Source organism: Boleophthalmus pectinirostris, unplaced genomic scaffold (genome assembly GCF_026225935.1).
Source record: "Boleophthalmus pectinirostris isolate CB_2022bp ecotype Guang Dong unplaced genomic scaffold, ASM2622593v1 HiC_scaffold_21, whole genome shotgun sequence".
NCBI lineage: Eukaryota > Metazoa > Chordata > Actinopteri > Gobiiformes > Gobiidae > Boleophthalmus > Boleophthalmus pectinirostris.
This window is the reverse complement of record NW_026571175.1, coordinates 35,408,751-35,436,397: the sequence shown is the minus strand read 5'-3', so window position 1 is coordinate 35,436,397 and position 27,647 is coordinate 35,408,751. Positions and strand designations below refer to the sequence as shown.

At 41.9% G+C, this 27,647-nt stretch overlaps 1 protein-coding gene across 1 annotated transcript in view; it reads right to left on the bottom strand.

Annotated features, from left to right (window-relative positions):
• The window catches only part of LOC110160392 (3-hydroxyisobutyrate dehydrogenase, mitochondrial-like), an 89,099-nt gene that overhangs the window by 54,511 nt on the left and 6,941 nt on the right, over positions 1 to 27,647 (bottom strand). Inside the window, exons 3-4 of the mRNA XM_020925031.2 lie at positions 26,064 to 26,173; positions 25,226 to 25,347 (exon numbers count right to left, since the gene is read on the bottom strand). Of these exons, the coding sequence (XP_020780690.2) occupies positions 25,226 to 25,347; positions 26,064 to 26,173 (232 nt within the window). The remainder of the gene's footprint in view (positions 1 to 25,225; positions 25,348 to 26,063; positions 26,174 to 27,647) is intronic.

Below are 27,647 nucleotides of genomic sequence, written 5' to 3'. Positions count from 1 at the left end.
ACTACATTGAAATCACCCCTCATAAACAAATAATCAGTCCATATATTCGCCGCGTCGTTGTTTAAGCTGCAGGGTTCAAAGTGTGAGAAAAAAGTACCAACCTAGGCTACGTTTATATGATGACGGTTTGAACAGAAGACACAAAAGCGGCGTCGCGTCTTCACTTTTTATTCCCCATTTAGACGAGCGCTTTGGGGAGGAAATCTGCGAGCATACGGTGACGCAAACGTGTGTAATTCGATTGTGTATGATGCCAGGCGGCTCGGTGGTGATGTGTGTGACGTAAACATGTACACGACCTGAGCAGATCTGACCAGAGTTTTGCGTCTTGGGCAGTGTAGACGGAAACACTACGATGGTTTCAGATTTTTGCATTTTTAAGCCCCAAAAACGTGTCACTGTCTAAACGGAAGACACTTCTGTTAAAAATTTTGTCATTTTTACACGCAAATGTTCTCGAGTAAACAGGCCCGCATAGTCCAGAAATGACAGTACTGAAAATGCTGCAGAGATGGACAGAGTTGTGTTCAGTGTCTGGTCTTATTTTGAAGTTTTGGAGCAGCTCTTTAACACTGCAGTGGTGCTCCGGCTCTGGCCCCTCCCTCCTCTCCTCATCAGTAGCTTCATCATCATGGGTAAGTGTGCGCCCCGAGGGGAGGGCCTGGTCGATGTTAGTGACAGAGGAAGAAGCAGCACGCACACAAACACACACACACAGACGCACACACACAGACGCACACACACACACAGACGTACACACACAGACGCACACACACACACAGACGCACACACACACAGACGCACACACACACGATCAATCCATCCCCAGGTCCGAGGAGAGCCATCAGGAGGGCCACACTCTAATGAGCCCCATCACACTGTTAAAGGGACGAGACGAGTGCAGCCACCACTGCAGCCCATCACAACAGACTCACGAAAACTCCACGATTTTTATGCTGAATATGGACATGAGGGAACAACTGCTACAAACAGATCATATATTTGAAGATGCCTAAAGCAGGACAATCCAAGTAAAACTATGATAAGAGCTGCAATAATAAAGAAATGGCATATAGGAAACGAATCTCTGCATCACCGAATCAGAAACTATTTGCGTCCAGACATGTCGTTCCTGTGTCCGCAATCAAGCTGTTCCCTATCCACACAGAAACACAAACCCTCCTGAAACACAAGTCACATGACTAGGCTGGCGTCACAACGTTACAACATCACGTGGGCGGTCAAAACGAGGAAGTGGAGCACCGTGTCTGAAGTTGCAGCAGCCGATTTCGAGCCGAGGAAGATGGCAAGTGTGTCTTTTTGAGGACCGACGACGAGGTTCAGTTGTTACCGAACGCAACACTGGGTTTTGTCACGTTTGTCTCTGGTTTGTCTAAACTGTTTTCCACAATAGCATCACATGATCAATGTCACGAACCCAGAGAAACAGGAAGGAGCAAATCACAGTGACGTGGTCCAATAAGGACGCGACTAGAGCTCCTACGTCAGCGTATCAATGTTTTCAGGCGTCCACACAGTCAAGGATCAGATCTGTACTCAGATGAATTCATGGGAGTTGGAGGCACCGGACTGTTCCGTCACTGGAGCCGTTTTCCATCGGATTAGTGTGAACGAACACTGCATCCACAATGAAAATGACTCGAATACAAACTAGTGTGGCTGGGGCCATAGAAAGTTGGTAATTAACTTAAAGTCTATTATGATTCATCAAGAAAGTTCATTCAACTCCTACAACAGAAAGACCGTATTTTAAATAACTCTATAGTCGTACAATACAAATAGATAATGCACAAATACCAATGCAGAGCTAAATATTTGTAGCAAGTCTTACAAGTGGTTGCGCAAACTGAGATTCAAATAAAATGTGAAAATTCAGGGCCAATATCTATCAATTTATATAAAAACTGCATTACGCGAAGTTCAAACTGCGACAGGAGAAAGTATTATTTAAATCTGCATGTGCATCCATTTCCTTCCACTTCTATTTATAGTTCATATATTGCTGTTTTTTCTATTATACTCGATGGGGAAACACAAAATGTACACATTTACCAATATTTACCAAAGTCCTGAACCCCAGCTTTAAGTTTACGCCTTTCAGAATACTCTACAAACACTAAAGACAACACAAGACTAGATCAGGAACAGAAAGCCAAAGCACAGAACATCCTGGAGAAACAGAGACTTAGACTTTTCTCATTGTTGCTGAGATGAAGCACTCTAGAGCACAAAAACGGTAAAAATCGGTTACTACACAGGACATTTTTGCTGGATATATGTGTTTTTTAGCATTAGTTGACATCGTAATAATACTAGCGGTTGTGTCTGAGCTCATCAACGTTGTTCTCGGTGGTTTAAGCAGCTCGTGGATATTCAGGTTGGGCCACATGGGAACCAGCACCAGGAGACGGACACTGACGGATCTGACACGCCGGAGCCGTACACCAGCTGCTGTGGGCTCCATCTGCAGCACCCGCCCTGTCACTGGTCACTGCCGCCCCTCCCCCACGTCCCCCACGTCCCCCCGTCCCCCCTGTCACCAGCGCAGACAGGGACAGCCCCGCCCCCTGTCACTCTCTGCTCTGACAGTGAAGAGGCCAATAGGTGGGACGTGTTAAACAGACAGCAGCGCTAAGTGGTTTCTAAGTTTTTTGTGTATCAAGGAACTGAGTATTTTCTAAACCAATTAAGACACTAACGAGTAAAAAAATCTGAGAAAAGATCATCTGGATGTTAAAAACTTGTAATATCCTGCGTTAAATTGGACAGCCACAACCAAAAATGTTCAGTTTCCTCCTCTGAAAAGGAACATACTGGAATTTTTATTTGTTTCCAGTTCTACGACAAATATCAGTCCCCTGCTTTTGCTTTTTTTTTTTTTTTTTGTTTACATTCTGTATTTGCCCAACTGTTAATTTCTTGTATTTAATTAAAAATGTTGTATCTTCTTTTTACACTAATGTACGATGAGCCCTTGTGTTGAAGTTTTAAAAAGCACTCTTAAAAGAACACATGTTGTGCTTTTGTCTGCGATATAATTACAATCTATGACTCCTGTGGATCTTTAAGTTATAATTTGGGCATATTAAATCATTAATATTGATCTAAAATTACTTAATAAAAAGAAAAAAGTGCGCAGAGTTCCATGTTAGAAAACCGTGGTGTCCAATGGGAGCTGACGTCGCCGTAAACGTCACACTGACAAGTAGCATGTTTTGTTTTCATTTGTACCAAAGTGACCACGCAATGTTGCTGAATCCTACGTGTATCTTTGATTAACAAAAGAAAATTGGAGATTGAAGTGTGTAAATCACAGTGGGCGTGTATCGGTGATGCTGAAATCGAGGGTAGATCGGAGAAATAACGTCTTGATAAACCACAAAAACTATTCTTAAACTACAATACTGTTAAAAAAAACATGAGCAGTAATGAATAAAACAGCAGAATCAAACACTTAAGTGCTGAGTTTAGTCTGTAAGTTATTAATTCAACCTTTTACTTAATTTTACCTTTTATGTCATAAATCTCTAGCCAGGCTTGTGCCACCTAGTGCCTCCACTCAATTTCATTTCTCTCCAGTGACTAGATCAGGGGTGTGAAACTCATTTTGGTCTGGGGGTCGTATCCAACCTACTTTGATCCTAAAGGGCCGGACCAGAAAACTCATGACATATAAACCCCAAAAATAACAATAAGTTCAAATATTTGTGCAGAGAAACACAAATCTATTACAGAAATATTTTTTTAATTGATGAACTCTTTCTTTTACAAAATATTATAATATTATGAACAACCTGAAACTTAAAAAAAAAAGCAATTTCAACACAATGTTTTAACATTAACTTAAACTTGTAAACAGGAATAAGTCAAGTTTTCTTGTAAAATCCTGCACTCGGCTCCACTTTTCTCATTTTTGACATTTTTCTGATGAGGGTGTCACGGTCAACAGTCAAAACGATCGTCCTTTAAGAGCGTTTGGAAAGAGACAAGTCTTCATTTGTGCTGCTCTGGTGGGAGGGGCCACGTACAGAGACGCTGGAGACGCTGCTATGATCAGCACCGCAGAAAATTAATACGATTTTATTAGAAAATATAATTAAAATATTTTAGTAGAAAATCAGCCGAGGGCCAGATTAAAGGTCTTGGAGGGCCGGATCTGGCCCCCGGGCCGTATGTTTGACACCTGTGCACTAGACTGTTTGCAAGAACCCCGGAAGCTGTAGACAGCGCACCGACCAATCAGCTGTGAGCTGTGAAGTCATGACGTCAAACTCGTTTCGTCTGTGTCCCTTTTGTGGAACAGCACAACAGTAAACAAAGCGTCGAGACGTAGACAAAGACAGACATTCTGTGTTGGCGACGATTCCCGAGATTGAGGATTTAAAATCGGAACAAAGAGAATGTTTGGTGAATTTTATCAAGAGGAAAGACGTTATTGTCCTTATTCCTACGGGATTTGGCGCATTACATAGGTCACTACCAAACAGCAGCGATTGATTAAATAAAAAAAGCACCCGCCTACTGTCGAGCGAACAAATCCTAATGCTGCGAGGTGACACGGTTTCCACAAAGTAAAACAACGAATCAGGCTAATAAATCTCATTACACGGCCAAAAAATATAACCAAACAAGTAATATTGACCCCAAAATATAGTGTTTCAGCTTTCATTTGTTGAACGATAAGTCAATATGGGCCTACGTTTTGAATACATGAGAAAAAAGATGAGTCAAGCGTGCAAGAATCACTCCAAATACAACTTCGAGAGAAAGTAAATGAGAAGGGAAACAATTATAAAGTTTGATTCTTCTCAAATCTCTTAAGAATCTTGCGTCTTTTTTTCTTCAACACGTTTTTTATGACACTGTTGACCATTTACAAAAAAAAGTCTGATCGTTCGGTGACCACGCCCCATTACCTTTGCAATTTCAAGAATGCTGCAGTCCTCTGAAAGACTTTTTACAATTTTTGACTTCTCTTTTTAGCCCAATTTGCGTGAAGAAAAGAAGCTGCTTAATAATTATGGTGTTGATCTCTTTAAGCCACACACTGCCTTGACAAATACACATCACCAGATCTGATTAAATCCAATAATAATTCAAGTTTACACAGCTAAGAGTTGGAGAATATGCATATAAATCACAATATGGTCAAAATCCTCACTTGCCTAATACTTGAGCACACAGTGTGGTCTGTTCCTCTCACAGCAGTTCACGTTTCACCGTCTTTGAAGCTTTTTCTGACATAATAACAGAAGCTGACATCTATAATCAACACGACGAGTTTCTCAAAGAGTTTTCACAGTCGTCCATTACACAGTCACTCCTCCTCGTCAATCACACGGTCACGTAACACCTCCATACATGTGAGGGGGAAGTGTCCTGCCTGAGGACACAATTCAAAACATTTCCTGTACTTCTACTACAGGAACCTCGACAGTTGTGACAAATGAAAACTAAAATCCTTAAGGCATTTTGTATTTGCAAGAATGTTAGAAATAAACTGTTATATCTTTAGACTTTGTGGGAAATCAGAGTTTAAGGAGAACTGAAGGAACCGAGGTTTCAGAAAGAATCTTCTGTCTTCTTAAATAGAAGGTTCTGGGTTTTCTTTGTGCACAACAAGAACGAGAGGGTTAAAATTTCAGAGTCTTTAACAAAAAAGTGTTATTTTAACTATTTGAAAGTTAATGGGGGGAGCAAACATTGGTCTTGAGCCCAATATATAAAGGCTTTTAATTATTTTGTACTTTTTGATTGCCTCAGTTTTTTCAACTTTGTATTAAAGTAAGTCCCCATTTATATAACAATATAATATCTTTTCACAGACATTTTTGTCACAAAGACACTTTACAGAGCATTACATTCAGCATATATTATTCATTCACTCTATACCTGGTGTAAGCCACTGTTGTAGCCACAGCTGCCCTGGGGCAGACTGACAGAGGCGCGGCTGCCATGCCAATCGGCGCCAACAGTCCCTCTGACCACCACCATCACACACGCACACACACACGCACACGCACACACCACTTTCATACTAGGCAATGTGGGTGAAGCGTTTAGCCACTAGCACCAGTGCCCTGGACAGGTTCATTGACTGATTATATTTAATTGACCTTTAACTAGCAACTGTTCCTGGAGACCTGGAGCATGTTTTTGGTTGATGGGGGAAACCGGAGCGCATGCAAACTCCACACAGAAAGGCCCGGGCGACCCAGGGATCGAACCCGGAGCCTTCTTGCTGTGAGGCAGGAGTGCTAGCCACTCAGCCACCGTGCCACCATTAAAGTTCAGATCGTGTTTGTGTCCGTGGCATAACAACAAACAGAGATGACAAAAAAGTTGATAGCAGCTGAAGTGTGTGTTTTCTTCCAGTCGACGTAAAGATGTTGGTGTTCCTGTCCAATCAGAACCCTTCCCCACCTCCAGACACTAAATGGAATTAAATAAAGACGATTTAACGTGTTTTCCATGTAAACCTCAATTCAGAATCATTATTTCCATGTAAACTCGAAGGAGAATATTTTAATTATGAACAAATTAATTCGGAATTAAAAAACATCATGTAAACGTGGCCAGTGTTGGTTGGTTCTTCCTGTTATTGACCAATGGCTGTTTCACTGATTTGATTTTCCAACTTTCTTTCCTGTGAGGCGACCGCTGCGGTGACTTTGGGCTAAAATAAAAATAACTTAAACTGGAACGAACTGAAATAGCCTATTAAATACAAGAATAAGGATTGTATGAAAGAATGAAGAGAGAAAAGCTGACTACAGGTTTCTAGAAGCTCATGTCAGAGATCATGAGGGGACTAAAACAATCAGTGGCGTCTTTAGTAAACTTCCTCCTAAAGTCGGTCAGAAAGAGTGAAAAGCAGCAGGCCTCTGTCATGCGGTTGTGCCCATGATTAGAGCCGTGCCAACCCCAGTGCCCCAAACAGATCCTCCAGTCTTACAACAGCACCACCGCGGGCAGGAGCTGTGCCCTTCTGCAGCTCCACAGCCACTTTCCCAGGGCTCGGGGAGGAAAACAGAAAACAGAATCAAAGATATTCGGGGGATTTATATAAAAGCCGCGTCCGTTAGCGATGTGGCGCTCGATCATGGGAGTCAGACACAAACAAGGGCACTCTGGGTAATTACCGCTAACGACCGTGGCGCTCGTTAGAGTGGCTCCCCGGTGCCAACACCCAGAGAGTGACATCAGAGCGGGCTGTGGTGTACTTTCACACAGTGTGGGGAAGGCTGAAGGCTCTCACAGCACGACACACAGGCTGAACCAGACTAACTCACAAGTGTCCAACTCTACGGGACTTTCTTTAGAGCTTTTTCATTAAAGACGCACTTTGTAACATTTCTTTAAGTTAATACTTGACACAAATGACATTAAACTTACCTGGGGTTGTATGTTTAAAGGTATTATGGTGCCAATAAAGCAAAAAACATCACAAATAAATAACGAAACTAGTCCTCTACTTCGACGTCGTTTAAATCCAGACTCAAAACGGTTCTGTTTTAGCTGCAGATGACTGAAAGGTTTTCATTTTTCATTCCGCACTCTTCTCTTCTAATTTAATGTCTCTCTCTTTTAATTTTATGCTGATCATTTATGTTTTGATTTGTTTGTATTGTGATTTTGATGTATTTCTTATACCTTAATAAGCTTGCCTTGCCTGTTTTTTTTCCTCAATGGACTAAATTATCCGTTCTGGATAATGATAATTAATGATGTATCTGATAATAACAGATCCCAGTGTAAATAATAATAATGCATCAGGTCTATATAGCTCTTTTCTGGACATTTAAAGACACCTTATCATTACACATTACATTTAAAAGACACCTTACAGATCATTACCACCACCGAGTGTGGAGTGAACGAATAAACTACTATTGTAGCCACAGTTGCCCTGGGGCAGACTGACGGAAGTGAGGTTGCCAATCTGCACCATCGGCTCCTCTGACCACCACCACCACCACTCATGCACACACACACCACTTTCAGGCTTTTCAGGTCTGAACAGAAAACGCAAAAGTGGCGTCGCGTCTTCACTTTTTATCCCGCGTTTAGACGAGTGTTTTCAGGAGGAAATCTGTGTGCATAAAGTCACGCAAAAGTAGGGGTGTGCAAAAATATCGGAATATCGATATATCGTATCGTTTAATGTGATGATACAGTATCGATATCGTGGGCTACTGTATCGATACATCACCAAGAGTATTTTTATGTGTGTTTTACTAAATTATTTTGTTACAGCGCTACAGGAAACTCATTTACGCGACACATTTGACATTTTCACTGTTTTGTGGGTTAAAATGTTTGAGTTTCATATGAATTTTGCACAAGAAGTAGTTTAACAAACACTTTTACTATCACAGCCATGATTTAGACTTTATTTTTTATTGAACTGTATCGAATCGATTTGAAATATATCATATCGAATCGAAAGTTCAGTGTATCGAGGAATGTATCGTATCGTGGCCTGTGTATCGAGGTGTGTATCGTATCGGCAACTTCTTAATGATACCCAGCCCTACGCAAAAGTGTGTGGAATTCGAGTGTGTGTGCATGCCATCCAACATGTTTGTTACACCACTAGTAGTAGGTATTGTTCAAGTACCGGTACCTGAATTGACCTGAGTGGTTAGAATTCATGCTCCTCAGAGAGACGTTTCCGTGTTCTGATCTGTCTGTGTGGAGTTTGCATGTTCTCCCTGTGTCCGGGTGGGTTTCCTCTGGGCTCTCTTCCCCATATCAGCCCAAAACATGCACAACAGGCCAAATCCTCCAGCTGAGGTAGTCCTGACCAAGACCATGATCTGGAGTAGGGACGGGCATTCGATGAAATTTTCTTAATCGATCGTCGGAAGAATTAACATCGATTATCAATTAATCATTAACGTTTTTATATTAAAATGATCATCATTATTATTACTATCTGCACTACTAATCTGCATAAATAAATTCAACTTTACGACATATAAACCATAACAACTCTAGAGCCACATCAGCCCGTTTGACATTATAATGTGTTTAATTCAGTTTTGTTCAAATCTCACAGAAACTAAACTTAAAACCGCATCGCTAATTTGCATAAACTAAGCGAAGATAAAACTCCAGCTCTTGTGTCGCTGATGTGGTTCAATTTCTGTCAGATTAAAAGACACGACTCAGGTGAATACAGGTTAGTGTGACCAGATTTGTGTTTGTCAAAACCAGGACACAGCGTACGGGGGGAGGGAGGTGGGGACTCGTCATCCACATTGAACGACTCTCACCTGGAAAAACTTTTTCCCACTGGACACAGAAACATATGTGCTGCTTTATACACTGTGCACATGGACTCACACTTGTCCCGAACGCAACGGAAAGCGTGGAATTTCTTGTACAAATCATCGTTAAATCCACATTTGTGCTTGACTGACTGTGTCTCGCTCCTTCTGATGCAGAGCTACATGTACACACCTGTGTGGTCACACTACGCACAGCAACCTACATTCGGTTTGTCGATTAAAATTAACGTAATCGATGAAATTCTTAATGATCAATTTTCGATTAATCATGCCCATCCCTAATCTGGAGATGGTCCCTGAGCTCCTCCTGACAGGTTTACCCAGACCGAAGAATCGCTCATATGCAGAAAATCGATATCTTGTGAGGGAAATGCATATCAAAAGTATATCTTCTTCTTTTTTTGTTAATTAACGCAATAAGGGATTAAACGTTCTCCAGACCCACCAGAATCCTACCTCAGCATCAGTGAGAAACGAACACTTCAGAATTACACCGACTTCATCTATGAGGTTTTTCAGCTATGGATTTGGAACCAAGATATACCTAGACAAATATTTCTCCACCACGAACCCTGAGTATCTGTTGTAAATACACAGAGAGGTGTGCAGGTACCAGCTAAGACCAATGCTAATGCTTTAATTCAGGAGTATTTCCATGTGTCAGGTTTTACTGCTGTGACCCGGCGTGAGTGAGAAAATCTTTATCTCAGAGTGACCACAGAGATTTCCATATTTCACTCGTCCGTAAAAGCCGTATGCTTCTGTACAAAAGCCCTCGTTGGTGTTACACGGTCTGACGCCTTCTGTTTACATGTACATTTGCATTTTTTTACAGCGCATAAAAATTACCACCCACTGTTTTAAAGCTGCACTGTGTAACATTTCTGGTGGAGGGTTTGTCAAACATGAAATATATGATTATGTGCATATATCAGGTTTGGACCTGTGAACTTTAATATTTACATATTGTAAATATTGGGTTCCTACCTCACTGAACAGCCATTCATTCACTGTTTATTGTTTGTCTATAGACCTTTTTCACAGCGGCCAGAAGTGTCCTGCTTTAGGTTTGCGGAACTTCCAGTTAATGGTTTTCTGTGTCAAAATGTGTGTGTAAATGTGTGTAAATGTGTGTCGTTTTCTCCAGCAGCTTCATAAATCTGCCCCATCACCAAATCTTCATCCAACAAGCTCCACAAAGGATAAACATTCTAACATGAACAATTTATCCACAACTATGGTCACATTTTTGGTAAATGGTCACGTTTTCCACCTTCAAGGCGCTCAAAGCTCTTTACAACAAGGAACCACTCACCCGTTCACACACCAGTGTACGCAGACACTAGGGGCGAGGTGGGTTAAGTGTCTTGCCCAAGGACACAATGTGGGAGCTGGAGTCACACCAGCCAACCTGTGGGTCATTGGATCTGACCTCTCAATTATGTTTTATTTCAAAAGCGGGATTCAAACTGCCAACCTTCAGATCAGTGGACGAACGCTCTACAAAACTGAGCTACTGCCTATCAAGATAAGAAAGACGAAAACTTAAAGGAAACAACGACGACGCATTAGTGACACACTGAACAAAACTATCGTTATGGTCATGAATAAAACAGAAGGATTCTACAATTAAAATTAAAAATAGATTCCATGATGTCGATATTAGCACAGATAGATTTGTGCAGTTCGAATTAGAAACATCTCTAACATACCGTAACATTAGTTTTGCTCAGTAGTTCACCAATGTTCTTCGTTGTTGGAATGCTTATCCCTTGTGGACCTTGTTGGTTGAAGACTCAGATATTTACGCACGCATGCTGACAAAGAAAACCATTAACCGGTAGTTCCACAAACCTACAGCAGGACACTTGGGCCTAATGTTTACTCTTTAATACATGGTACCATCTAAGGCAACCTTCAGTCTGTGCCTCCTCTCTCCCTGAGTCATACTTAGTCCTTCTGGTTTTCTAGCCCGTCGTTCTTATTACATTATTACACTGCATTATTACCTTGTTATTATGGTACAGTGCAGGGGTGTCAAACTCATTTTGGTCCGGGGGCCGTATCCAACCAACTTTGATCCCAAAGGGGCCGGATCAGAAAACTCATGTCATATAAACCCCAAAAATAACAATAAGTTCAAATATTTGTGCAGAGAAACACAAATCTATTACAGAAATCTTTTTTTAATTGATGAACTCTTTCTTTTACAAAATATTATAATATTATGAACAACCTGAAACTTTAAGAAAAAATTTATTTCAACACAAAGTTTTAACATTAACTTGTATGCAAATAAGAAAAAGTCAATTTTTCTTACACAATCCTGCACTCGGCTCCACTTTTCTCATTTTTGACATTTTGTTGATGAGTGTGTCAAGGTCAACAGTCAAAACGATCGTCCTTTAAGAGCGTTTGGAAAGAGACAAGTCTTCATTTGTGCTGCTCTGGTGGGAGGGGCCACGTACAGAGACGCTGCTGTGATAAACACCACAGAAAATTACCAAGATTTTAATAGAAAATATAATTAAAATATTTTAGTAGAAAATCCGCCAAGGGCCAGATTAAAGGTCTTGGAGGGCCAGATACAGCCCCCGGGCCGTATGTTTGACACCCGTGGTATAGGGTGACCATATTTCCGTTTGCGAGGTGAGAGTAGCTCAATGTGGGTTTTCACTGTGCACATGGCCTCCCACTTGTCCCAACCGGGACAGAAAATGGGGAATTTTTTGTCCAAAGACGCCCAGAACAGTACGCAAAAAACTGATATGTTCGAGGAAAAATGGATGTTTGGTCACCCTATTATGGCATAATTATTAGTATAATTATAATTATTTATTACTGGTTTCTTTGTATTTAGGCAGTACTCAGCGGTGCTTATTACTACTCTATGCAGGGTATTTGCTACAGAAGTTTCAGTTTATTTATTTATTTATTTTTTTTTTTTTTTGATGCTCCAAGTCTCCCCTTCCCTTGCTCCCTGTGAAGTCACTCCCCCTACAGAGCATCATCACAACACACGATAATGAAACGACTGCACATCGGATCAGGTTTGTGAAGTTGTAGTGATGAAGAACTGCGTTGTGGAGGCTGGCAGGAGCACGGGTGACGAAGGTTTGTGGGCCGAGTTTTAGACAGCTAACCATAAAGAGGCTTTGAATAAGGCCTGGGAGAGATCACTAAATTACTCAAACACGAATGGATGACATTTAAAACCACTTCAAGCATGTTTTTGACGAGGAAACAACATTATAACACAGCAGAAAGCTCCAAGAGGTCGATTTCGCATAACACCCCCTATTTAGGACCGTAAAAATCAAGTCCCGCTTCTTTAAGTGCGGTGAAGACTGAGAAGCTGGAACCGTGAGTGAGTTTGTTGTTGCTTTTTAAAGGCGATGATGAGTGGGCAGCGGAGGTCTGACGCTCAAGTGCCAAACCCAGTGACGCACAGGCTGTACACAGGCCCTGGTGTTAAACATGCCACGGCTCAAAACACGCACACGGACTTTTCAATCACAGGGAAATTACAGAGCGAATCCAGGAAACGGACACCGAGCTACATGCAGCCGGCCAACAGCGCACAGGCTTAAGACTTCAAATGACTGCAGGAGTGTGAGATAATCCCAGTTTCCCATACAAAAGTACGTCAGACGGCAAACCACTTTCACTGAGATATTTGGCTGACAAAACATTTTATTTAGATTATAAGGATTTAAAAGAGGCGACAGCAGAAAGGAAAAGTGAGTTAGATGAAGTTTGGGTATTTACTAGGGATGTCCCGATCACATTTTTTTGCCCCCGAGTAAGAGTCATTTGATTCTGACTATCTGCCGATACCGAGTCCCGATCCGATATTTCTATAAAAATCATAAAATTAACTAAGAGCAAAGAATAAGATCCAGGATGTTTGTGGGATCAGATTGTGTTGATTTCATGTGAAGTATTTGACTGAACTTGTGAAAAATCAAATGTCCAAATCTTTCATTTTATTCACTTTTCTAACCATGAACCATCATTATTGAAAATCTTGACTTTTACCACAGTTTGGTCTTGGAATGTGTAACTTAGTAAACTTAATGAACTGGACAAAACAGGAACCAGACCAGAACCAGATCAGACCTGAGACTCGACTCTGCACAATCTACACTTTGTATTTTTGATATTATATGTTTGCACGTGTGTTATATTTGAAACATTTAGGCTCGTCTATGAAATCCAAATAATAAAAAATCTTACCAAATAAAAACGAAATGACAGAAGCCCCACAGCCCCTGCTCCCCCGCACCAACACCGCATCCACAAACCCACAGCGGAGAAACACCGCAACATCACTCCCACCGCTCAATAGACACTCCTCGCTGCTATTCCCACCCTCGCCGCCAAAAGTGCCAACTCTGTTGCGCAACATGCAAATAAAAAGCACCGTGCGACGACGCCATCGGTCGCGCAGGTGTGAACACGAACCACAGATCCACAGGTAACAGCGCCCGAGCACGACACGACCCAAAAGTCCCAGCATGAGTGTGTCTCTAGTACAACAGACACTGGGACAGAGAGATGCGCTGATGAGATGTCCCTGAACAAATCCTCCGTTTAAAAAAATAAAAACTGTTGTTGTGTGTTATATATGTATATTATTTATCCAATACCTGATTGGAACATAACGGCCGAGTCTGGATCGAGTCCATAGTCACGTGATCGGCGCAGATTTTCGATCACGTGATGGGATCGGGACAACCCTAGTATTTACCTTCAAGTACATTTGTCTTCCCTTGCTTTTTGTTTCTTAATTTTGCTATTAATACTCTCCCTTTTGTCACTTAATGAAGTGTTATACATCATTTTTTTCAGTACAACCTGTTATTTTACAATCTGCACAATGTAGTTGTGTCATATGGCCATAATAAAAGCTATAGGACCAGAAATAAAACTTTTTGGACATAAAAAAAATCTTAATTTAGGGCCTTAGCTACAAAAGTGTAAAATATCAATTCTGTAAGTAAACTAAAAATATCCTTATTTACGAAAGCTGAGAGAGCTCATAACAAACACAAACACTGCAACAAATACCAACGCGACAACACAAATGTAAACGTGACAAACAAAAAGCCACAAACTGTAGGACCAAAGACGAAAAACATCCTGACTTTCACCTGTCGGATGCAGAGTTGACTGACTGCAGGTGCCTAATGACTCTGGGTGTTTTTGAGGAGCCACGATGGACGAGTGTGACTCAAATGTTTGTTACTGCACGAGTGAACACTTTGGAGAACTTTAACGTACAGTTTTATCTGCAGACTGAACAAATCTGACAATGAAACAATAATGTCACTCACAAATTTGAGATTCAGAGCAACACGACATCAGTCCAACATGTGGAGAAACTGGTACATCTGTCTTTTAAAAATATAAATGTTTCAAAATCATTTTGCCTTGTCCATTTTCAAAAGAAACAGAAAACGCACAGCAAAATTCTTGTAGAGGTGCAAATGCAACGAGCAGCAAGACAAAAGCGAAAAAATGTATAGCACACTCAGATTGTCCAAAAGCCTTTTTAATTTTCAAAATAACGTTTCGGCATCAGATATTTTTCTTGCTTCCTGTGGTCCAAAGCAAAAAAAAAAATCTGATGAAGGCTTTTTTTGCCGAAACGTTATTTTGAAAATAAAAAAAGGCTTTTGGACATTTTTTCACTTTTTTCTTGCCTTGTCTGTTTTAACAATGGACCATGAATCCGGAATAAAGACTAATTGAATATTTATGTTGAAAATGACATAATAAAAAAGTTATGTTTATATTCACCAATTATTTTTCATGATTTAAATTGAGTTTGAAATAAACACCAATGTAGTGTCAAAGTCTGTAATATCTATCATCATCGTTAGAGCACTTCTGTCCATGTTTGTTGGATTTTTTTAACCAGACGTGACTGTAAAACCCGCCTCCAGTGCAGGGGTTTGGCGGTCACCCTCTGAGCAGCGAGGAGAGTGACAGGGACAGTGTAGAGTGCCCTCTCCTGGCAGCAGAGAGACACAGGAGGTTCACTAGGCCTGATGAATGTACGTGTGTGTTAAGCCTCTGATAATATGAAAATAAAGCGAGACAAACCCATTAAAACATTTTTTAAAGAGACGGAATCACTAAAAGGTCTCAGCTGCAACAAATAAATAACAGAATGAACCAATAATTATCCACAGGAGTTAATTATTCAACCCTCTGCAGCTCAAATGTTGATATATTACAATAAAAATAACAAAAATCTCCCCAATTTTGCAAAGAAAAAGCTCCGAAAATATATAGTTTCAGCTTTCATACACTGTCGACACAGTGATTATCATGACGGAGCTGTGTGTGTGTGTGTGTGTTTGTATGTTTTTGTGTGTGATTTGTGTGTGTGTGCACGTCTATGTGTGTGTCTGTGTGTTTTTTGTGTGTGTGTGTGTGTGTGTGTGTGTGTGCGTGTGTGTCTGTGTGTCTGTGTGTGTTTTGTGTGTGTCTGTATGTGTGTCTGTGTTTTTGTGTGCGTTTTTGTGTGTGCGTGCGTCTGTGTGTGTGTCTGTCTGTCTGTGTGTGTTTTGTGTGTGTCTGTGCATGTGTGCGTGTGTCTGTGTTTTGTGTGTGTGTGTTTTTGTGTGTGTGTCTGTGTGTTTTTGTGTGTGTGCGTCTGTGTGTGTCTGTGTGCACGTATGTGTGTGTGTCTGTGTTTTTGTGCGTGTGTGTGTGTGCATGTGTGCGTCTGTGTGTTTTTGTGTGTCTGTGTGTGTGTATGTGTGTGTTTATGTGTATGTGTTTGTGTGTATGTGTCTGTATTTTTGTGCATGCATGTGCGCGTGCGTGCGTATGTGTGTGTGTCTGTGTTTTTGTGCGTGTGTGTGTGTGTGCATGCGTGTGCGTTTATGCTTGTGTACATGTGTGTGTGGGTGTGTGTGTGTCTCTCTTGTGTGTCTGTGTGTGTGTTTTTGTGCATGTGTGTGTGTGTGTGTGTGTGTACATGTGTGTATGTGTGTCTGTGTGTGTGTTTTTGTGCATGTATGTGTCTGTGTGTGTGTGTTTTTGTGCATGTGTGTGTGTGTGTGTGTGTGTGTGTGTGTACATGTGTGTGTGTGTGTAGGGGACAGGGGAGGACACGTCTGTACAAAAGGAGGAAGTGTCTTTACGAGCGTTTTTTTCTCTCAGGTTAATCCGGGGTAAACAAGGACGGCCATCTTCTGTGACCTCCGACCCCCGCGCCGACATCAGAGGAAGTGTCGCGCACCAGGCGAACGAGCCGATCCCCGATAAAGACCGAGACCAGAGCAGAGACTCAAAACAGCTTTTATTTACTTAAAACTAAAATAAAATGAAACAAAATTAATCCAAATGTGTTATGGGGCTGTTATTAATCCCTCAAGTAAATACAGAATAAATCAGTATAACGAAAATTCCAAACATTCTGTGACTTTCTGGGCGACTATGATCACTAAATAAACTTATTACAACAATGAATGAATGAATAAATGAATAAAATGACATTAACGAATGTTCTTGATTCTGTTTAGGAGCTTGATTTTCAATTAAAAAAAGCTCCAGCAAAGTCACTTCTTTCTGGTCATGTTGTGTTCATTCATAAATTTTGAGCCTTCTTTAATCATTATTATTAGTTTGTACGACCATAAACAAAAACAAAAATAGGATCTTTAAAAAATGAAGATAAGAATTAAAAAAAGAAATATTTCTGTTTGAGGGATTAGTTTATGGAACAATCTGAGTGATGTGTTTAAAAACAGTATAGAACATTATAGAAGCCTTAAAAAAAAAAATGTTTTGAAAGATACAGAGCTCTGGAATTAATTAATTACGTGTTCAGTTTAGTTTGTTTTAATTTACTGTATATTTTGTCCCTTATTTATATATTAAGTCGAAAGTGAAATGGTAAACACAAACTTGCCGTTCTTTCTTTTAATTCTGTCATTGTTTAAAAGGATCTAGTGGTATAAGTACTTTTTACTTCAGTCTAAACCAGGCATGTCCAAACTATGGCCCGGGGGCCAAATGCGGCCCTCAGACAAATTTTTCTTGGCGCTCTCACTTCCAGGTGAATTGGCCCAAATTACCTTGCATCAAAGAAAAATTAACTTTTTATTGCAAGTTTTTTGAAAATCTACCTTGATAAAGCTAATATTTAATATTTAGTTTGTGGTTTTAAGGATCTTATCATGAATAAAGTCTGATGTTTCATTCTAACGTGTTAAACATGCACAAATTTCAATTATTCCCTGTACTGAGCGTCAATCTACGGCCCTCAGTCGGCCCTCTGCTTTGTCTGTGTTTAGATATGTGGCCCTTGATGATAAAAGTTTGGACACCCCTGGTCTGAACCCTTTCTGTCATGATCTATGGAGCTGTAGTCTATGTTTCTTTTTGTTTGGCTGCAAAATGACAGAATAAAAACAACAACTACAACAACTACTACTATTTCAAGCTCAGTGTAAAGTCTAATCTGACTAACAGAGCTTCAGACAGAGCAGGGCCTACAGTTAACTTCACACTCCCGTGGAATGTTAATGGTATCATCTGCAAATGATCAATACATAAATATCTAATTTCATGTTTTAGGATTTCAATTTAAGTTGAGGAGGAAACACACACACAGGCCTGCAACGATGAACAATGATCTCACAGCACCACACATTAAAACCATAGAGCTTTCCATAGATTTGCCATGGTAGGCTCTGGCTGTTCCCGGTAGAGGCTCTGGCTCTTCCCGGTAGAGGCTCTGGCTCTTCCCGGTAGAGGCTCTGGCTCTTCCCGGTAGAGGCTCTGGCTCTTCCCGGTAGAGGCTCTGGCTCTTCCCGGTAGAGGCTCTGGCTCTTCCCGGTAGAGAGGCTCTGGCTCTCCCGGGAGGCTCTCTTCCCGGTAGAGGCTCTGGCTCTTCCCGGTAGAGGCTCTGGCTCTTCCCGGGAGGCTCTGCTGTGTGTGTGGGCTGCATGTGTGTTAGTTTGGACAGTGCTTTTCGGCTCTGACTCTTGTAAAACTCTGTGTCTGTGTGAGGACAAACAGCACAGGAGAGACACTCTGTGATCTCACCATCTGCACTCCACCTGAGCACACACACACACACAGACACACACAGACACACACACAGACACACACACAGACACACACACAGCACACACAGACACACACGCACACAGACACACACACGCACACACACACACGACACACACACACGCACAGACACACACACAGACACACACAGACACACACACACACGACACACACGCACAGACACACACACAGACACACACACAGCACACACACACACACACACAGCACACACACACAGACACACACACAGACACACACAGCACACACACACACGCACAGACACACACACACAGCACACACACACACAGCACACACAGACACACACACACACACAGACACACACACACAGCACAGACACACACACGCACAGACACACACACGCACAGACACACACACACACACACAGCACACACACACACACACACACACACACAGACACACACACACACACACACAGCACACACACACACACACACACACACACACAGCACACACACACACACACACAGCACACACAGACACACACACACACACACACACACAGACACACACACACACACACACACAGACACACACACACACAGACACACACACACACACACACACACACAGACACACACACACACACACACACAGACACACACACACACACAGCACACACACACACACACACACACAGCACACACACACACACACACACAGCACACACACACACACACACAGACACACACACACACAGACACACACACACACACAGACAGACACACACACACAGACACACACGCACAGACACACACGCACAGACACACACAGACACACACGCACAGACACACACACACACATAGACACACACACACACACACGCACACACACAAAAGTACACGCACACAAACACACACATCATTATGTCTTAAGACCCACTTTTACACTCTGGCTTTTAACACTGCGTGAGTTCTGTGATCCTCTGTGTCTTTTTGTTTTTTTTACTTAATTAATTTATTTTATATATATGTATTTTTTAATAATTTTTAGTTTTATGCATTTTAACACTTTATTTATTGCTACTTACTTGCTACTGCCATAGAAAAGTGGATAGGCAGAAGATGTTTTTTTTTTTTTTTTAATTGCATCTGTGTTTGTTTACATGTCACTTTTCGCAGAGAAAATAAGTCCAGCGGCAGAAATATCTATTAATTAGTGAGAGTGATATGAGTCCTGCTGTGATACGCTCCTCTGTGAGCTCATGGAGATAACAACAGCTCGGAGCAGTGAGAACAGCCGAAAGAGTCTGTAAAACTTCTGTCACTGTCACAGTCCTGACTGAAGGTCAGTGCAGATTCTGTGTGTGTTTTGGAGCGGAGTTGATTTCGTGTTTTCCTCGTATGAGTAACATCAGCGCCCTGACAGAGCTCCTCAGTTTCATACAAATTGTTTTGCTCCCAGTGATCCTCAACCTCATGTGCGCCAAGAACCAGTTTTATGATCCACAATATTTCACGAACAGGATGAGACACGGTCCTGGTCCTGTTTTTGTCCGGTTTTAGACCTGGCTTAGACCTGGTTTAGATCTGATTTAGATCTGATTTAGACCTGGTTTTAGTTCTGGTTTAGACCTGGTTAAATCCTGTTTTAGTCCTCGGATTAGACCTGTTTTAGACCAAGTTTAGACCTGGTTAAATCCTGTTTTAGTCCTGATTTTAAACCTGGTTTTAGTTCTGGTTTAGACCTGGTTTAGACCTGGTTTAGACCTGGTTTAGACCTGGTTTAGACCTGGTTTAGACCTGGTTTAGACCTGGTTTAGACCTGGTTTAGACCTGGCATTAGTTCTGGTTTAGACCTGGTATTAGTTCTGGTTTAGAACTGGTTAAATCCTGTTTTAGTCCTGATTTTAGACCTGGTTTAAGTTCTGGTTTAGACCTGGTTTTAGTTCTGGTTTAGACCTGGTTTAGACCTGGTTTTAGACCTGGTTTAGACCTGGTTTAAGTTCTGGTTTAGACCTGGGTTTAGACCTGGTTTAGACCTGGTTTAGACCTGGTTTAAGTTCTGGTTTAGACCTGGTTTTAGTTCTGGTTTAGACCTGGTTTTAGTTCTGGTTTAGACCTGGTTTTAGTTCTGGTTTAGACCTGGTATTAGTTCTGGTTTAGACCTGGTTAAATCCTGTTTTAGTCCTGATTTTAGACCTGTTTTAGAGGCACGGGAAACACGGGAGGAGGCAAAGTCCATGCGACGTACGGGAGGAGGCCTGGTATCCGTAATCCGAGGGTTGGGGACCCCTGTTTTGTTTTGTTTTGTTTTTTTTTTCCAATATTTCTAACATTACAGCAGTGACCACACCTTATGAAAAAACTAGTTTGCAATAAAAAAAAATAATTCCATAACTCGCTAATAACACAATATTTTTGACAGCACTAGAATTTATTATTACCATTTATATTTCTTTCTCTGTTATTATATTATCTTGTGATGTATGAGCTTCTGTGTCCAAATAATTCCTCTTGTGGATGAGTAAAGTTCGTCTAAGTCCAGAGTGACGAGTCTTGTCTGTTGAGCGGAGGTTTAAACGGACTGAACCTGACGCAGACTCTGTGACGGACACTTTTACAGCCGCTGTCTCGTCCGTATCTTATCAGACTCCTCTCCTCCTCGCTCCGGCTCGGCTGCGCTCCTCGCTCTTTATGACTCTTTATCTCACATGAAAGACACTGGCAGAGGACGGACGCCATTACGGCTCCATCAACATGAAACAGGCTGACGTGGGCTTGTCCGGCGCGGTTTGGCCCGGCGCGGTACGGCCCATTAAAGAGGAGTCTGGCCAGTGTCAGGGAGCGTCAGCGTAATGAGACTTCAAACCTTCACCTTGTCTCCAGACGGCGGTCAAAGGCAGCAGTAAAAACCCAAGAGCACTCAGTAATAACGACGTGTCCCTACGCCAAACGCCGGGGCCCTAACCGCCACTTAGCCCCGAGGAGGAGAGGTCAGGTACACACCGAGACCTCACAGGGACCTCACAGAGAACAGAGACCACAAAGAGACCTCACAGGGACCTCACAAGGACCTCACAGAGAACAGACCACAAAGAGACCTCACAGGGACCTCACAGAGAACAGACCACAAAGAGACCTCACAGGGACTTCACAGAGAACAGAGACCACAAAGAGACCTCACAGAGAGAACAGACCACAAAGAGACCTCACAGGGACCTCACAGAGAGAACAGAGACCACAAAGAGACCTCACAGGGACCTCACAGAGAACAGAGACCACAAAGAGACCTCAAAAAGACCTCACAGAGAACAGACCACAAAGAGACCTCACAAGGACCTCACAGGGACCTCACAAGGACCTTACAGGAAACAGAGACCACAAAGAGACCTCACAAGGACCTTACAGGGACCTCACAGAGAATAGAGACCACACAGAGACCTCACAGGGACCACACAGAGAACAGACCACAAAGAGACCTCACAGGGACCTCACAGAGAACAGAGACCACAAAGAGACCTCACAGGGACCTCACAGAGAACAGAGACCACAAAGAGACCTCAAGACCTCACAGAGAACAGAGACCACAAAGAGACCTCACAAGGACCTCACAGGGACCTCACAAAGACCTTACAGGAAACAGAGACCACAAAGAGACCTCACAAGGACCTTACAGGGACCTCACAGAGACCTCACAGGGACCACACACAGAGAACAGACCACAAAGGAGACCTCACAGGGACTTCACAGAGAACAGAGACCACAAAGAGACCTCACAGAGAACAGACCACAAAGAGACCTCACAGGGACCTCACAGAGAACAGAGACCACAAAGAGACCTCACAGGGACCTCACAGAGAACAGAGACCACAAAGAGACCTCAAAAAGACCTCACAGAGAACAGACCACAAAGAGACCTCACAAGGACCTCACAGGGACCTCACAAGGACCTTACAGGAAACAGAGACCACAAAGAGACCTCACAAGGACCTTACAGGGACCTCACAGAGAATAGAGACCACACAGAGACCTCACAGGGACCACACAGAGAACAGACCACAAAGAGACCTCACAGGGACTTCACAGAGAACAGAGACCACAAAGAGACCTCACAGGGACCTCACAGGGACCACACAGAGAATAGACCACAAAGAGACCTCACAGGGACTTCACAGAGAACAGAGACCACAAAGAGACCTCACAGGGACCTCACAGAGAACAGAGACCACAAAGAGACCTCACAAGGACCTTACAGGGACCTCACAGAGAATAGAGACCACACAGGGACCTCAGAGGGACCAAACCTCACAGAAACTTCACAGGGACCTCACAGGGACCTCACAGAGACCTCACAGAGAACAGAGACCACAAAAAGACCTCACAGGGACCACAAAGAGACCTCACAAGGACCTCACAGAGAACAGAGACCACAAAGACACCTCACAAGGACCTTACAGGGACCTCACAGAGAATAGAGACCACACAGGGACCTGAGAGGGACCAAACCTCACAGAAACTTCACAGAGAACAGAGACCACAAAAAGACCCCACAGGGACCACAAAGAGACCTCACGAGGACCTCACAGGGACCTCACAGGGACCTTACAGAAAACAGGTTAGATACAGACTGAGACCTCACAGGGACCTCACAAGGAATTCACAGGGACCTCAGAGACCTCATAGAGACCTCAGAGAGCTCACATAGAACAAGTTAGATACAGACTGAGACCTCAGAGACCTCACAGAGATCTCAGAGAGACCTCACAGAGCAGAGAGCTCACAGGGACCTCACGGGAACCTCACAGAGACCTCATGGGAACCTCACAGAGACCTCATGGGAACCTCACAGAGACCTCATGGGAACCTCACAGAGAGCAGGTTAGATACAGACTGAGACCTCACACAGACCTCACAGGGACCTCACAGATTAAATACAAACTGAGACACCTCACAGAGACCCCAGAGACTTCACAGGGACCAGGTTACGTACAGACTGAGAGACCTTACAGCAGGAGTCTCCAACCATTTTCCTCCGGTGAGCAAACAAAAAATGCCAGAGCGCTACTCGTTTTAACTGCTGCAAGAAACTGAGACAATTACTAGAAACTCGAGGGCGAGCATTTGGATACAGTTAGGCGCCAAAAAACATAAATGATTGTCCAATTTTTAATGCACAAAGTTGGGCTTCAAAATGACACATGTACAATGGTAAGAGGCATGTAATAAACCAAAATTTAGTTATTCAGCACAATGGTTTAACTCTGAAATCCTTTGGTGAGCTACTTGGAAGAGGGTGAAGAGCTACTGGTAGCTTCCGAGCCCCCTGCCTCACAGAGAACAGACCTCACAGAGAACAGACCTCACAGAGAACAGACCTCACAGAGAACAGACCCCACAGAGAATACACCTAATAGAGACCTGACAGAGACCTCACACAGCAGATATGCACAGGTTTGACAAACACAAGAAGAGGCCCAGGGTTGAAATGCTTAAACTCTGATGCTCCGGAGAGATAAAACAGGGCCGCAGCTCAGAACTCAAATCTTTCAAATCTACTCAGTCTCCAGCTCAGTTATCACAATGTTTGAAGAGACAAATATTGAAGGTACTGCCACACAGCACTGAAACAAAAAGGCCCGTCTAATTTATACTAATCAAGTTCTGTTTATAAAAGTTTAAATTAAAAATAAAGTAAAACTAAAACATTATAAAAGGTAAGGATTCCTCACAAAATGTTATATCCGACTCAACAACAGTCACATCTGTTCTAGGGCTGAGCAAAAAAATAGATTGAAGTTCAAACCGATTAGTTTGGAGAAAAATCGATTTATATTTTCCTCACTTTCTTGCATTGGAAATTGTAATGGAAATGCACGACAGACCTCTCATTGCAGTCACAGGGGCAGAGTTTAACACAGCGACATGCAGCTGATGCTCTGAAATCAGTAACGTCAAATTAAATGTCGGAGCTGCATGTTTAATGTAACGTTTGTTTTATCTCATTCGTTAAAGATTTCCCCCAATGGGTTACATATGAACAGCACTTCTCAATAGAATCTTTTTAGTTCTAATTATTTTTTGTAGTTTGCAGAACATTTTCAGTAGAGGGGGGTTGACAAAAAAAATATATCATTTTAATTTCAGATAAAATTGCCCAGCCCTAGTCTGTTCAATCGCAATAGTGGAAACAACTCTGAATACTGTTTAAACGATAATGTGACCATGAACAGCCTGACTCACTCTACAGGATCAGTCACATCTGCACACAACTGTATTTCACAGAACAAAATACAATAATAAGCAGATTTAGTGTTTAAGAGAGAGATTATCACTTTCATTTTGGAGACCACATCCACTAAAAGAAACTAAAAGAACTCAAGAGCCGCCACTTTGGAAATCCAAATGCCACAGTTTAAGTATGAGTTAGATATTTTCCACAAGGCTTAAATTATCTGCAGAGACGGCGCTCCAACGGCTTTATGGAAAAACACAACCAACCAAGAGCAAACCCTCACCTCAGAGGAGACCAGGACAAGAACTTAACACCAGTGACTCTAGTACAGGGGTCTCAAACTCAAATTACCTGGGGGCCACATTAGATAAAGTCTGAGTGAGGCTGGGCCACATTGAGTATTCGATAAACAGCAGTTGCACCAAAAAAAAAAAAAAAAAACGCGGTATGTGCACGTGTACTCGTATTAACAGATCCACTTAGACTCGTTGCTTCACAACTGCTGCAAGTTGAGTTTTGGGATGTAAGATGCGTTAATAATCTGTTGTTGAGTCTGAGACCCCTGCTCTAGTATTTGTGTTTGTGCGTTTGTGTGTGTGAGTGACACTTACCTCCTGACACTGGGGCGTCCATGAAAACTGCTCCCATCTTCTCGGCGGTCACTGCCATGTCCTTGGACACGTACGGGTCTATGGTGGACGAGTCGATCAGCAGAGTGCCCTTCTTCACTTTCCTACACAAACAACACACACACACACACATAAATATTAGGCTTAGAGCAGAAAGGCCAGAGCTGTGCATGGGCCTAGTGTGACTGACAGCATGTGTGTCTGTGTATTGTGATACTGTGTTTATTTCAGGTTCAAGTTCAGAGTTTACTGTCAATTCTTCATTTTAAAAGATCATACAAAACAATCCAAATTGTGTTTCTCACTATCCCATGAGTAATAAGTAAATAAATAAATAATTAAATAAATAAATAAATAAATATAAAAATACATTAATTAATAAAATAAAATAAAAGTGATAAAGCTTGAGATTTAAACGTTTGTAATCTTATATTTTTATCTTTCACAAACCTAGATTCAGGCAGCATTCTTTTTTTTCTTTTTTTTTTTTTTGCTGCTCATTAGTTGAATAAATGTATTTAAATGTATTGCCTGTTTGTTATTAGTAAAATGTACTACAGAGTAAATTCCCCATTATGTGGTGGTGGTAGAGGCCAAAGTCTAGATACATGTTGTGTCCAGTTTTCATTGATCCACAGGGGCCACCGTAATGTTACGTATTACTTCAGGTAAATGCCGGCTACGTTAATGATTTCTTTACAGGCGATTTTTGCCTTTAAGACGAGTTACAGTCTCAGTATCGTTTAGAGCTCCTGAGTTTAATCACAGACCAAAGAGGAGAGCTCTACTTATGACAGTCATGAGTGTTGTCACGGCGTACTTGAGGATGCCGTTGTTTCCCATGTAGGCGTCGATCACGTTGGGACTTGAAGGCAGCATGGTGATGATGCGGTCGGCTCTGTCCGCCACGTCGGCCGGAGTGTCCACCACCTGCACCAGAACACACACTTTAAACACATCTGCAGTGATGTTGAGAGAATTCTGAACGAACTGACATGTGCACGTGTGGGCGACTTGACCCATAGTAAAAAAGAGTTAATGTTGTGTCTAGGGATGGGCATGATTAGTCGATTAATCAATAATTGATCATTAAGAATTTCATCGATTACGTTAATTTTAATAGACAAATCGAATGTATGTTTCTGTGTGTATCGTGACCAAACAGGTGTGTACATGTGTCTCTGCATCAGAAGGAGCGAGACACAAACAGAAACAGTGGGTCAGTCTACAACGTACCGAAGCACAAATGTGGATTTAACGATGATTTGTACAAGAAATTCCACACTTTCCGTTGCGTTCGGGACAAGTGTGAGTCCATGTGCACAGTGTATAAAGCAGCACATATGTTTCTGTGTCCAGTGGGAAAAAGTTTTACCAGGTGAGAGTCGCTCAATGTCGATGACGAGTCCCCACCTCCCTCCCCCCGTACGGTGTCCTGGTTTTGACAAACGCAAATCTGGTCACACTAACCTGTATTCACCTGAGTCATGTCTTTTAATCCAACAGAAATTGAACCACATCAGTGACACAAGAGCTGTAGTTTTATCTTCGCTTAGTTTATGCAAATTAGTGATGTGGTTTTAAGTTTTGTTTCTGTGAGTTGAACAAAACTGAATTAAACACATTATAATGTCAAACGGGCTGATGTGGCTCTAGAGTCGTTACGGTTTATATGTCGTAAAGTTGAATTTATTTATGCAGATTAGTAGTGCAGATAGTAATAATAATGATGATCATTTTAATATAAAAACGTTAATGATTAATCGATAATCGATCGTTAATTCTTCCGACGATCGATTAAGAAAATTTCATCGAATGCCCGTCCCTAGTTCTGTCAGTCCTGAAGTCAACTGCAGAAAGGAGAGAGGACAGCCTGAGTCCTCAAGGTCCGTGTACCATCCGTTCTTTTGAATTTTAATTAAGAACAAAAAACAATAAAATGTGAAAACAGTTTATGTCATTATTCTGTTTTAGTGTCAAACAAAAAAACAGATTTCGACAGTCTCATGCCTATTTCAGTTTTGATATTTCATTCTCTCTGGTTTATTTGCCTCAGAAGTTCTGCTACGAGAAGGGCTTTCCTAAAAAAAATCTTTGCAATTTTGTGCACAAACGTGTCGTCTTCTTTTATAGCGACGCGTTTACTTTTCCATTTTAGAAAGTCATTGTTGAACTCCATGATGCAGGAAGCAGCGATAAACTCTCCTTTGTTCAGATGACACTGAATTCGCACGCAGCAGAACTTTCGGGGCAAATAAACCAGAGAGACTAAAATATCAAAATTAAAATAGGTATGAGACTGTTTTTTGATGGGTGTTTTTTTTAAAATAAACCTTAAATTAAATAATGGAAATAGAGGTCCAAATCTGTTTTTTGTTTGACACTAAAACTGAAAAATGAAATA